This window comes from Psittacula echo, assembly GCF_963264785.1.
Source record: "Psittacula echo genome assembly, chromosome: 7".
NCBI classification, from domain to species: domain Eukaryota; kingdom Metazoa; phylum Chordata; class Aves; order Psittaciformes; family Psittacidae; genus Psittacula; species Psittacula echo.
In genome coordinates, this window is record NC_137740.1 from 15,487,433 (window position 1) to 15,500,825 (window position 13,393).

Below are 13,393 nucleotides of genomic sequence, written 5' to 3' on the forward strand. Positions count from 1 at the left end.
GGATGGAGCCAGGCTCTTCTCAGTGGCAAACAATGATAGGACAAGGGGTAATGGGTACAAACTGGAACACAAGAGGTTCCACTTAAACTTGAGAAGAAACTTCTTCTCCATGAGGGTGACGGAACACTGGAACAGGCTGCCCAGGGGGGTTGTGGAGTCTCCTTCTCTGGAGACATTCAAAACCCGCCTGGACACATTCCTGTGTGACCTTATTTAGGTGTTCCTGCTCTGGCAGGGGGATTGGACTAGATGATCTTTTGAGGTCCCTTCCAATCTCTAACATACTGTGATACTGTGATACTGTGAACAGGAACATGCAGTGTAGCCATCCAGACAGGCAGCACTAGCAAGGGTTAGAATAAATGAAGAGGTATTTCTCCTTTCTCAGATTAAGGACACAGCAGCAGTGGTGCAGGGATATGACAGTTTCATGGAAGATGCTTCACTTAACATGGTACCAGGGCAAACTGTTTAAAGGTGCACTTCCTTTAGCACACTGATGAGAGCTGGTGCCTATGACAAAAAAAGAATAGTGCAATGAATATATTCTTTGGGCTTAAGTCTGATCTCTTTTTTCTTTCCCTTTTTTTTCAGGTTTCAGCCGAGCAGCACTACCGTTTGGTTTGGTTAGGAGGGAGCTCTCCTGTGAAGGCTACTCCATTGACCTCCGGTGTCCAGGAAGCGATGTTATTATGATAGAAAGTGCTAACTATGGACGGACAGATGACAAGATTTGTGATGCTGACCCTTTCCAGATGGAGAACACAGAATGCTTCCTTCCAGATGCCTACAAAATTATGACACAAAGGTAAATACATATATATATATAAACATTTTGAGTACTAAAGAGGAAAAATGCCTGAATTAATACAGTAAGAGGTATATACTGTAGGAAGTTTTGAGTCATAGCTGCCAGTTTACTATTGAGGAGTATTATTTCTATCATATAATACTAGATGGTATTAGAAAATATCAGTTGCAATTAGAGAGTTGGGGTTTTTTTAATTCCACGAGTAAAAGTTAAAATGCGGGAAGATAACTTGCTGTTAATTTTCTGTTACTTCTTTTGCTGCCACAGAAGGTGAAGATTTTAAGTTTATACAGATCCCAGATAGTGTCATGGGCATTCATTGTTCGAGGCCCTCAGTGACATGGGTTAGTGGTGGCCTTGGCAGTGCTGGGGAACGGTTGGACTTGATGATCTTAAAGGTCGTTTCCAACTTGTTTGATTCTATGACTCTATGTGTGTACAGAAGCATATGTGCATATAAGCTCAAGTTTAGAATCATAGAATAGTTAGCGTTGTAAAGGACCTTAGGATCATCCAGTTCCAACCCCCCTGCCATGGGCAGGGACACCTCACATTAGACCATGTCCAGCCTGGCCTTGAACACTGCTGGGGATGGAGCATTTACCACTTCTTTGGGCAACCTGTTCCAGTGCCTCACCATCCTCACAGTGAAGTATGTCTTAGTGACAGTGTTTGTCACTCAGAGAACATCATAATCAGTCAGAAGAGCTAAAGAATCTTCGGGTCACTTAGGTTGGAAAAGATCTTTGTCATTGAGTCCAACCATAAACTTAGTACTGCCAAATGCGCCACTAACCCAAGTCACAAGGCTCCGGTGAGTGTTTTTTGCACAAAAAGTGCATCAGAACTAAGATTCACAGAAATTCCTGTGCTACAAGGCTGCATATAGGCAGCAGTCACCTGGTACTGACAGTTGTGGATGTGTCAGCACAAATCGGTCACTGGCGTTGTTACTGGTTTAAACTATCAGCCTGAGTAAGTTCAGAATTGGTGGGAAGTCTTCCTCCCAGTGCATTTTTCATAGGGTGAGGAATCTGTACATAAAGGGGATGTGAGTAACCTGGGAGCTTTCTGGTGCATATACACAGATGTCTGAAATGAAACATGCAAGTTGTCCTTCATGCTGTGCTCCATGTTCTGTCTTCTGTTCGAACATGGTAGCTCTCAGTAAGATACAGTTACATCTTAAAAATAGTCTTCCATTTTGATTTCCCAATTGACTAAAGTTGTCGTGAGTGTGACTCTTATAATTTTTTTATCATTTTCATGGGAATACATAGGTTCTCTCTACTTCTGTAGTAAAACATTTTGGCTAGCTCTCAGGCTTCAATTTCAAACATTGGAGGTAAATTAAGGATATCAGGCCTTTTATTCTTGTTCTGTTTTCAACCTGTGACTTGTTCTATGATCAGTAAAGGAAAGGCTCCATCACTATGCTAGTAAAAAGGTAATATAACTTCTTTAAATCATTTTTGAATTATCTTTTTGTGGTTCTAGTTCGTTGCTGTTAATTAGATCAAGCCAGATTTCCGTTGAGACTGCAGCAGCAGTGTCATCATCCTCTAATCTGTCAACTCCCTTTGAAACCACCTTCAATTGCTTTTGTAAATGTAGTGCCTCTCTGTAGAGTTCCTTGTTGTGTAAAATGCATGTTGTGTTTTGATCAAAGTCCTCCTTATGTTCACGGCAAATATACAGATTAAGGTAGTCAGAGACAAATATAGAGTCACAATCTTGCTTCAAGTGACATCAAACTGTTACTGGAAAGCTGAAATTTCAATCCTCCCTTTCCAATTAATCAACTATAAGTTTATGATAGCAGAAAGTGTTTTTGAAGTTCCCCAATCTTCCACTCTTACCTTTTTTCCAACAGATTAAGATGAAGTTGTGATCAGATCTCTGACATTGGTTCAGAATACCTGTGCTCAGAGAAAGTTTCTGGGTTTTGTTCCTTTTTGGTTTTTTGCAGCCTGAATGAATGGCAAAGATCATTTGACGCTTTGCTTTCTATTTTTGTCTGGCATTTATAGTAATTTAGAAGTTTGCTTTCGTAGTTTTCTCTCTCAGTCCTGTCATTAAGTAGAAAAGCTATCTCTTGCCTTGTTTAATCTTTTCTCAGAATTGCTCAATTTGTGCTATATTGCAAGCATACAAGAACATTGCAAATTTCATATGAAAGATTTAAAGTTCTTGCATCTCATTTATTTATAACTGCATTGGTGATCATAATTTTTTGTTGTCTAAGGCAAACTGTTATTTGGTACTCAGCACATGTCCTGAATCTGATATCTAAAAGTACTGCATCAGCTGTATTTTGATGGCAGCAATTGCATAGGAAAATCTCACCTGAAGGACTATCAGATGCATTGGGATTTTTTTTTAACTGACTACGAAAAAAAAAATTCTTAGAACATTTGATCACAAGCAAAACTTTTCTTCCATACTTTTAAAAATAAGCAGCAATTGTTTCTAGATTGCTAATTAAAATCCTACAGTGTTTACTTTTAAGGACTAATGACACGTTTTTATCACTTCAGCCAGCAGTGTTTCTACCACTGCGTTTGACCACTCAATTCAGTTTAGACCTGCAGTTAAATGTAGTTCCACGGCAATTATTAAATACTCATTGTTCATTTGCAACATTACTCCACAGCTTTTGCACAGCAACTACATTTACTGCAGTTACAGCGTGAAAACACTAGCTTAATGAGATCAATACTGTGAAATCTGAAGATTGAAAAATAAGATGAGGTTTCCAGTTGAACACAAAGCCATGTAATCACATGCCCTGCTCCCCTTCCAGAGAATTTGAGATACTAGCACACAAACTTTGCCAGTGTCCACCGGTGCATCAGCTCCTCTTTCTCAGAACAAACTGCTACTTGATCTTTTCTCCCTCCCTTTTCTTTCTTTTCTGCAGTTCCCGAAAGATTTTTAACTTACTGCTTTCCTAGGAAGCCTGAGTAGAACACTAATGACTTCATTGCTTTGCTTTTACCTTTGTAAAGTAGTTATTAAATTTTTAGTCCCTGATTGAAATTAGATCCCAATTATTCCAGAATAAAGTCTTTCAGATGTATTTAGATTCCGTGTAAACTTCAGACTGGCATGGTTAAAATTAAAGCTTTGAAGAAAGAGACTAGACCTTTAGAAAATCCCTCTCCCCTTTCACACTTCTCTGATAATTAACCCCAGCATTTGCATACAGTCAAGTTGGAGAGATCCTACCACGCACTAAAGTTGAGTTTAGAAATAAGCTTATTAGTGGAATATTTGGTGAGGGAGTAGTGTAAGTGAGAGTGGCAGAGGACCTGCGTTTCAGGCAATTTAGATCTTAAAACAGTCAGGCTCCTTGGTGCTCTGCTGTCCTTTAGCAGGGACAAATCTCCATTTCCTCTTTGCTTAGAAAGAAATTAAATGAACAGGGAAGCAGAAGATGCAAAGCAGCCTGAGGAAATTACTGTAGTCGCTCGCTCATAAAGTGTGATAGTGTGGCTGTAGCCAGAAAACTGTCACAAGACTTTGAAGTTGATAAGGCTAAATAGTACCGCTCTTTATAGGCACAGCAGAGGTCTGAAAATTAACATGATAAAATTTACTTATGACCTAGTCTTAAGTCCACTTCCATTGTAAGTGGATTGCAGGTGGATTGTGTGAGTTATATGCAAACCACCTGTGTGTTTATGAGGGCTTTCTGCTGCCAGTGTCAACTTCAAAGCCACCGCTTGCAGGTGGATGGACCGTACAGTTTTCTCAGGACAGGCACTGAGTATTAAAGAAATACCACATAGTGTTTGGATTTCTCTTTTTATCAGCTTAAAATAATAATGTATATTTAAAAGTACCTGTAAATACTTAAAATACATTTCAGTACATTTCAAAGGCAGAGGCGTATTATATATGTAATTTATAGTGGAACAATAAGCTACAAAAATGCATTTTTTGCATGCTGGGACATTTCACTTCTGAATTAAAACCAGGCTTTTTTTAATAGGAATCATATTTCCTAGTCCTAAACTTTTTGTTTAAGAAAAGTTTCCAATTATTTTAAAGGTTAGACAATATAACTATCTTTGTGAATCCAGTACAGTGCAATTAGATGATAATTTTGCCTGTATATTTAAATAAATACTTTCGTAGTGTGGCAGATAATAATTCTCCATAATACTAAATTTTGAGAAATCCAGTATTAAAAAAATGTCAGGTCCATCCCATTCTGTATACCTTATTTTTTGAGTGATTTACAGTTACGGATGTTGGGGGGGGAGGGGCAGGGCTAGTAAAAAATAAACATTCTGTATTTAAAGAAAATAACAGCTTATTAACTCCGAATCTATGAAATCATTTACTTAGATGCAAAATTCAGGCATTTACTGTTGACAGACAAATTCATGTTAACTTCAGAAGGAAAGCATTGTTTCCCTCCTAATATGGGCTAATATACCTTGAATTTTTAAATAGGAAATTCTGATCTGTGTTCTGATACTGAGAGCATAGTCGTTGTAATCGTTAAAAGAGGAAAAATTAAAAGTATTTTAAAATACAGATCTTGCAGTACGTGCAAGCATCCACATAAGAAACTACAATCTCACAGTTTCCGTTTATTTTTGATCTGCAACAGAAAGGAGGTTATGTGAGTCCTGCAGCGGAATGGCCTTGAAATTCTATTTTCATCTACAATTTATACTATAATTGTATCTTTATGTGATCTTTACTAAACATATTTAATGAGTATCGTTTTGCTTTTTATATATGCACAAACAAAGCAAACCTCAGTATAAATGTAAGCATAAAGATGTTAGGTATAATATTAAGATGAACTTAGGGAACTGCAATTTTTTAAAATACCCTTCCTTTTACAACATTGCTGCAGAAAAATAAAGTGATTAAAAGAGGAATAAATCCTCTTTAGCAGTGACTGTTTTTTCTGTTGCACGCATACTGTCCTATCTATAGCACATGCAACACATGTACCTTCAATTACCATGTCCATTGTGACACCAGTGAAGAGTTCATGCCTGGGTTTTTGTCACCGTGAACTTTTCTCACATGGCAATGCTCTTAACCTGTTACGTCCATCATCTTTCTGCAAGACAGCTGCACTTAAACAGAGGGTCTTCAAAATGGAAGTGAAGTGCCTCCTGCCCCACAGAGTGATCAAGGGAAAGCCGAAAGGAGCAGTGTATCCATTCCTTCTCCTTACACTTTATTTTTTTCTTAATCCTTCCCAACACAAGAGTGGGAGAATGGATGGTCATTCTTTTCCATCTATTCGCATGTCCAACAAATATGTCATTTTGAAAAATCCTATATGTAAATCAGAATGAGACATTTTTGAAAGACAAAAAAATGAGTTCTGCTCTGACAAAGACACATCTCTCAAGTCCCCCGTCTTGTTCCTGTCTGTCAGGTCTGCAGAGGAAACATTGTCGTATACCATATTAGTGTCCTTTCAAGTGAAAACAAGTTTGGTCTGTTCTGTGATGTGAGTGAATAAAGAAAATCTTCTACTGGACTCCAGGCTTGGGTGGATGGTGGATAAATCTCGTGTAAGTGATTAATCTCACTCATTGGCGTGAAAAGGTTTCACCAGAAGCAAACTTCGTACAGGGTGTATTTGCTGGTAGAAGGCAAAGCCTGCTGTGGGGTCACTGAAGAGCTGAATTCGAGCCTTTGCAAGACTTCCACAAAGAAGCATTCTGATGCCTCAAAAATAGCTTCCTCAGGACCTGCCGTTGAGTCTGTGTTCAAACTGTTACACTGTTCAGATTTGCATTTCTTAACGTGACTTAAAACAGTTTTCACGGGCAGGATTTTACCCTCTGCCATTCACAAATGACTGTGATTGAGATAATGGCGCTTTACTTTGGGGTCTGCGGGGCTCAGACAAGGGCTCTGCTGACCCCTGCTGCTGTGCTTGCTTTTTCCTTTGCTTTTCCTTCTGCAGCTGAAGACTGTGCCTCCCTTTGCTAAAGATATTACATAGTGGAAAGTGCCTCAGAATAAGAGAATACACCCTGCCTTTTTCTACTTTGTGGTCATTAAGAGCTTGCGTATCTGTCAGAGAAATACAGATGCTGATGACAGGATAGCAGAGGCTGATGTGGATAAGGTACATTCTTGGAATTTATGCACATCAGAGTTGCTGTGGTACTGATGCTGATCTCGTGTATGAGGTCCTTCTTTTGCTTTGACATTCCAGGGGTTTCTGGTTCAGCTTGCTGACAATTGCTTCACAAGCATTTACCGTAAAATATTACCACCATTAGATATGTTTTTAAGCATCCTTTAAAAGTGAAGGCTTCTACCCATCTGAAACAGACGTGGGTCTTAGTGCAGCAGTCACCCCTTTGCGTGTTTTGATGTAGCAGAAGCTTAAAATGCTCTTTATTTTTAAACTAAGCTTTTCAGTATGCTGGGCCATGGCCCAATGGATTTTTGTTTTGTTTTGTTTTCTCTGTGTTAGTTGCAAGACTTAGTTATGACTCAAATGGAAAGGAAAAAGAAAAGCAGAAACACACGTAGCCTATTCTAATGAACTAAGCATAATCACAGAGCCTAGAATATTCATGAAGCATACCATAGTCCATGGCTTTATTGTGGAAAAAAAACCAGTAATACCCATGACTGAGAAGCATTCTAGCATTGTGCATTTTCACTACCATTAATTCTTAATATGAAAGTAGTAAGTCTAGTTTACTCATTAAAAATAGGGGTTTTATTAATGGGGTTGTTCTGTTATGGCACTATTTCATAAATTAAATACAAATTTTCATATTACAAGGTTCTGACCAGTCAGGTAAGGTGAAATAGCTGTCAGTGGTCCTTGATTATCATTTTGCAGTGTGCTCTGTTGTTGTTTGCTGCGGAAGATATTATGTTATACATGTGCAAGCATGTAACATGCACATTGCTGTAGTCATGGCATTGGGCAAGCTACAAAGGAAACAACAAAAGGATCTTTGACACCAGCTAATGACATTTAAAATTTAGATTTAGTTTATTGCAGAAAGTATTGGATTCATTATTTTAGCAAGGTGTAGCTTGATATTTTATTTAGTGTTTTCATGTCATATATTTCAGTTGTTTTATTCCCTTTATTATTGGCAAAACTACCATCAAATTCTTTCTAAGTCAGTGTATATCTGGCAGGATAGTATATACATATTCATCAGTCTTTCCTTGCTGTTTGTGGGTGAAAATAAATAACTACACATATGTATACATAAAATTTTAAGTATTATATGCTGTTTCCTCTATATTTGAGCATCATGCAAAATACATGCTTCAGCCTGTGATTTTCTTGTCTGCCTTTTTTTGGGGGGGGGAGTAGGATTTGGTGGGGGTTTTGTTTGGTTTTTCTTAATTTTGTTTTGTTGGAGTTGGTTTGTTTGTTTTGTTTTTGTTTTGGGGTTTGAGGGTTTTTTTCTTGATTTCTGAAAAAGACTTTTCCTAGGGTGTGCATACTGTTTAACCTACAGTTAAATCATGTACAGTATGTTTTGGGTGTATAATTGCCTCTCTTGATAATTCAGTAATGTTTTTGAGAACTTGACCCAGACAACGTTGCTTAACCTTCAGCACTTTTCAGTTGGATTTTGTGTTCTCTTGGATGAATTTGTGTGAATTTTACGTAGTTTTCAAATTTCTAGTCTAGCCAAGATAAGTTCCTGGTTCAGTTACTGTCAGAACTTTATTATTAAACCCCTCTGATTTACTTATACATTGCTGTGCCAAATTTGCTTCATATAGAATAATACCTTAATAATTGAAGCCTATTAATGCCTCCCACCCCAGTATATCCTCTATAATACTTAGCCAAAACAGCTACATTATCTGGTAAGTTGATTTAGGGCTTTATACATGTGTTCGTATAGCCATTTATCTCAACCCTTGCTGAGAAGACCTTTATTAAGCTGTGATGACTGCTGAATATGAAATGTAACCAAGATTATTTTTTTATTCAAATATAATTTAAATATTCATCAAAGAGGAGTTATGCTTGAAACTGACAGAGACTATTAACATCAAAAAATATAATTAACTGCACTGGGTATCATGAAGCAGAGTTAGCCAAATAGCCGAGAGGTCTAATTGCTCTAGAGTCTGAGAAGGAATAGTTTTATTTTATACTGTTGCTGTGGAATTAATAGTGATGTAGTTTCCTATGCGAGGCAATTAAAAGCTGCCTGTTAAGGTTCATTGCACTATAGGAGATCCGTTGAATATCACTTAGTAAACAGAACTGACATGGAAAAGGTACATGAAGATAGGCAGAGCAGGGTATAGACTGTAAATTAGAACAGATTAATATGAATTAAATATATGTAAGTAAATGGTGAGTACTTTTTTGTGTTATAAAGTCAGGACTAAAGATGAAAGTGAAAAGTTTTCATTAGTAACATAAAGGAAATAGAATTTAAAGATTATTATAGTGAAGCTCAGAGGAAAAGAATTGAAGAGTAACATGGGTTTAAAAATTAAAAAGTAGCTACAGAGAAGTATAAAAATGAGCAGATCTCATATTCTGGAAATTTCCTTCTGCCACAGAATAATCTTCTACTTACGATAAAAAAAGAACCATCTGATCTTTGTGGCTCAATTAAGCATTTTAGTTGAATTCAACAAGAAAAAACGTCTTCATGGAATTCCATAGATTCTACCTGTGCCCAGGGTATACATTCTAAAAAGGGTGGCCATATTCATGGCATTTTGACATTAATGAGGTTGTTGAAATGGAGAAGTTTAAGGATCAAAGATACAAGCAATAACAGTATTTTACAACATTGCTTTTTTTTCTTTCTAATAATAAAATTGCAGTCTAATTGCTTAATAAATGGGCCATGATTACTGAAAGACAATTTCCCTCTTTGCTTTTTCCCTCTTCGCATTTTATTTTCTACCTAGTGGAGAAGAATAATTAGCAAAAATGCTGTGGCCACAAATGAAAGAGGTCTTTATTTTTTTTTTTTTTTCCCTTCATATGAGAACTGTGAATGAAGGAAATTTGCATGTACGTTTTTCAATTTAATATGGTAGTCAACTTGTATGTGTTTTAAGAAGCAATCTTAACTAATTTTGTACAGGTAAAATAAAATCAAACAAAGAACTAAAGTAGAATTCCTGTTTTATATAAAGATTGGCTGCCTGTTTCATACATTATTTAGCATGCTTACCCTGTTTATATCAGTGACATAAGAGTGCGTGCTACTTTCTCAGAAGAGTACTGTCTTTGCCGCTTCACAGCACAGTGCCTTGTACTCCCAGGCTTGCACATGGTGTTAGCAGATATTTAAAGCACTTCAGCCTAACATTTTATAGGTCATGATGAACTGAGCCTATAAAACAAGTTACTGCAATGAAGTTAATGCAGTCTTAAGAGTGTTACATAGACCGAATACTCAGTATTCAGTATATTTTTAGCCTGCTGTAGACACATCAATGGGGAGGAAGTATTCTTGCATGTCAAACTAGCTTTATTACACTTGCAGTGCAGAATCTTTACTACAAATTTACTATTTTTTTTTTCACCAGGTTTTCACTGTAACATGGTAGCTATCAGAACCTTTGAATTCCAGTTTCTTCTAACACACACACACACAAAACAGAAGAAGAAAAGAAATTAGGCAGCAGAATAATTTCATTGAGGAAATTAAATGACCAAAGTCATACAGTTCCGGCACCCTGGAGGAACTTCTTAATTACTTCTTAAAGACACCGAGCTGTATAATGTTCTGTCTGGCAAGATACATGTTTTGTCATTGTATATACAAAGGCATTTATATTCTTTTCTGAGTAGTAGTCTGTGATCTTTAACCTTGCTGTTCATTGCTTCTCACTGTTTTTTGGTTCTCAAGATACCTTGTTTCTTGATGTATATGATGGACCAAATTGGAAATGTATGTATACACACATTTTTCCAGCAATGTAAAATCGTTTTTTCACCATAACTCAAGACTGTGTGCTCCTTTTCCTCTAATTAATACATTCATTTTGGCTGAGTTTTAAGTGTAGCAATAACGTTACAGTTCTGAGCTCATAATCTTTCCCTGTTTACTGAATTTCTTAACAGCATTGAACTCAACTGTACTGCTACACTCATGAAGCTGTAGGTGTTTTCTCGTCTAGGATGCAGTAGCACTAATACTCTCTTCAGTATATTATTCTAGTGCCAGCATCATTGGTGGGTATGAAAAACATTTACTTTGTATATTTAGCTTTCTTAGATAATTTTGCCGCCTTTGTGAGAGAAATACAGCAAAAGAACACCTCCTGGAGTCGCATTTAAAACAGGAGTACTTTGGGTAATGTACTATATACGGAACACATATGAGTTAGTGCTCAGTTATCATGAATGCCATCAGCAATGCCTTGTTGCTTTCTTATCAGCCACTTCCTGCTGTCAGTCCAGTGCTTATTTCAATAGAAAAGGATTTGCATCAAATGTAATACAGTTTTATGTATGGCTAACATGGGGTTTTTAATTGTGCAGGCACATGAGACTCCTTCAGTGGTAGACAGTTTGATAAAAGGATTAGATCATGAATATTTTTGACACAGTTGAAGATTGTCTGTGTGTTGACAGAATTGAGCTAGTGTATTTTCTGATGTGTTTTTTATAGGGGGGAATATGCTTGACTTGCGTCAAAACCAACCACAGAATGCACAGGATTTTTGCAGATGTAAAAACAAGCAAACAAAGCAGCCCCCTAAACTTTGCTGGGCTTAAACCTGGGAGTTCCAGGAATCAGAGTGCACAGCTCTAACCAGTAATTTAATCCTTTGAATTCAAAATGCAAAGAAGAAAGTGGGATTGTGCTTTCCAAGTTATAGCAGAAGGATACTTTTGCAGGGGAGGTCCTATACCTGGAAGCCCTGTGAGCTTTCCGGATGATAATTAGATCCAGACATCACTGTGGGTAATGAATAACAGTGCTTTCGTGACAAGCTTTCCTCTCAGAAGAAAAGAAAGTACTTGTAGTGAGGGCTCTCAGACACATTTTAATAGGAAATGACACCACTGTTTCAGAGTTGATTAAAGACCTACTAAGGGACAGCACTTCTGGAAAAAATCAGCAGATAAAATAAGAAAAGTTGTAATTTTATTCTAGTTATTAGTTAAATATATGTAACTTTAAAGCCATGAAATGTGCATTAAAAATTATGAGAAACCACCTTGCTAGCAGATTGCACTTTTATAAATCTTGTAAAATAACCAAGTTATCTTTTGGCTTCTTGTTCAGCATTTTGCTTTGAGTTCTGTTGAGCCATAGAAATGAGTCACTCCATAGCCCTGTGGAATTGGTAGATATGCAGCAGTGGGCACATGGCCTCTGTTCATGAAAATTATAACCCAAAAAGGGGATATTCCCTGAGGCAAGTTTACAAAAAACAATTTATTCTTTTTCACCCTGTAAAACTCATCTTACATGCAGGATCTCTTGCATTATTACAAACTCTAATCCTCTGAGTGGGTAATTAACGGACCAGAAAAGCCATTTGTGGAAAGAAAGAGCCATAAGGGTGAAAAATATTTCTCCACTGAATGATCTTTAAGGAGTAAATAATTACAAGAGTGAGAGGTTTGGGATGACCAATCTAAATCTGAACATAATTAGGATGAACACAGTTTGAAAATCGAAGCAGTTGGCATGTGCAACAATTCTCATATCAGAAGACTAATTAAATATTTAAAAGCCCAAACCCCCTCACTATTCACAGAAAAATAACCTGCCACAAAAGGGTCTGTAACTTTGCAGATAATTAGGGAGGGTTACAGGGGGAAAAAATCACAGATTGGCTCCAAGGTTCTGCAAGGTCATGTCTTATTATGGTGTATCTTTTATATGGTCTGATAACAAGTTTCTTACTAATTTAATCTAAGTAGGGCATCCCATAGCGATTTCCCATTTCCCTTGTTAAACATGTGATCGTTTCTGTATATGCAAACTGCAATAGGTGAACATTTTTATAAATAATTGCTCCTAAGTGATACAGGCTATAATATTTTCAATTATTCAAAGGAATGCAGGTGTTAAAGTTCAGTTAGAGTTACTCCCACCACACCCCCATTTGAAATTTTCCTTATCCTGTCCATTGTGGAGAGAAACTAAAGGGCCCTGTGAAATCACATTGCCTCGACAGCCAATTCTGTAAATTAGTAAGTCTTAATTTCCTATTAGAGCTAAGACACATTTATATTGAATACGCATTTCTGCAAACAGAAGAGCTGTGTTAAACTCAGGAGACCCATAGTGAGTCAAGCTGAATCTTCGTTGAGCTGAGCTGGAGATCCAGTCAAAGCGTGAACATTAAAAGTATACCAAGGCTTCTACATTTCAGAATTTGCAGTAAAAATCACACCTGCCATTTGAAATACCTTATTTTAGTAATTTAAGTGGGTGATTTTTTAGAATGTATTTAAGAGCTGTGCAAATTAACGTAAAGGACAAAGCTGTATGTTTTCAATATTGTAATTCTTTAACTTACTCATTTAATAATGACTCAGAAGCTGATTTAAGTTACATAACTTTTAACTACACTATGAATATGCTGCATGCCAAGCCATGGATAAAAAAGATC

The 13,393-nt window shown here is 37.0% G+C and overlaps 1 protein-coding gene across 9 annotated transcripts in view; it reads left to right on the plus strand.

Annotated features, from left to right (window-relative positions):
- The window catches only part of ADGRL2 (adhesion G protein-coupled receptor L2), a gene marked incomplete at both ends in the record, with an annotated part of 129,046 nt that overhangs the window by 56,300 nt on the left and 59,353 nt on the right, over nt 1-13,393 (plus strand). For all 9 annotated transcript variants that reach the window (XM_080624144.1, XM_080624136.1, XM_080624137.1 and 6 more), the window contains one exon: nt 595-808. In XM_080624144.1, coding sequence (XP_080480270.1) covers nt 595-808 — 214 coding nt within the window. The remainder of the gene's footprint in view (nt 1-594; nt 809-13,393) is intronic.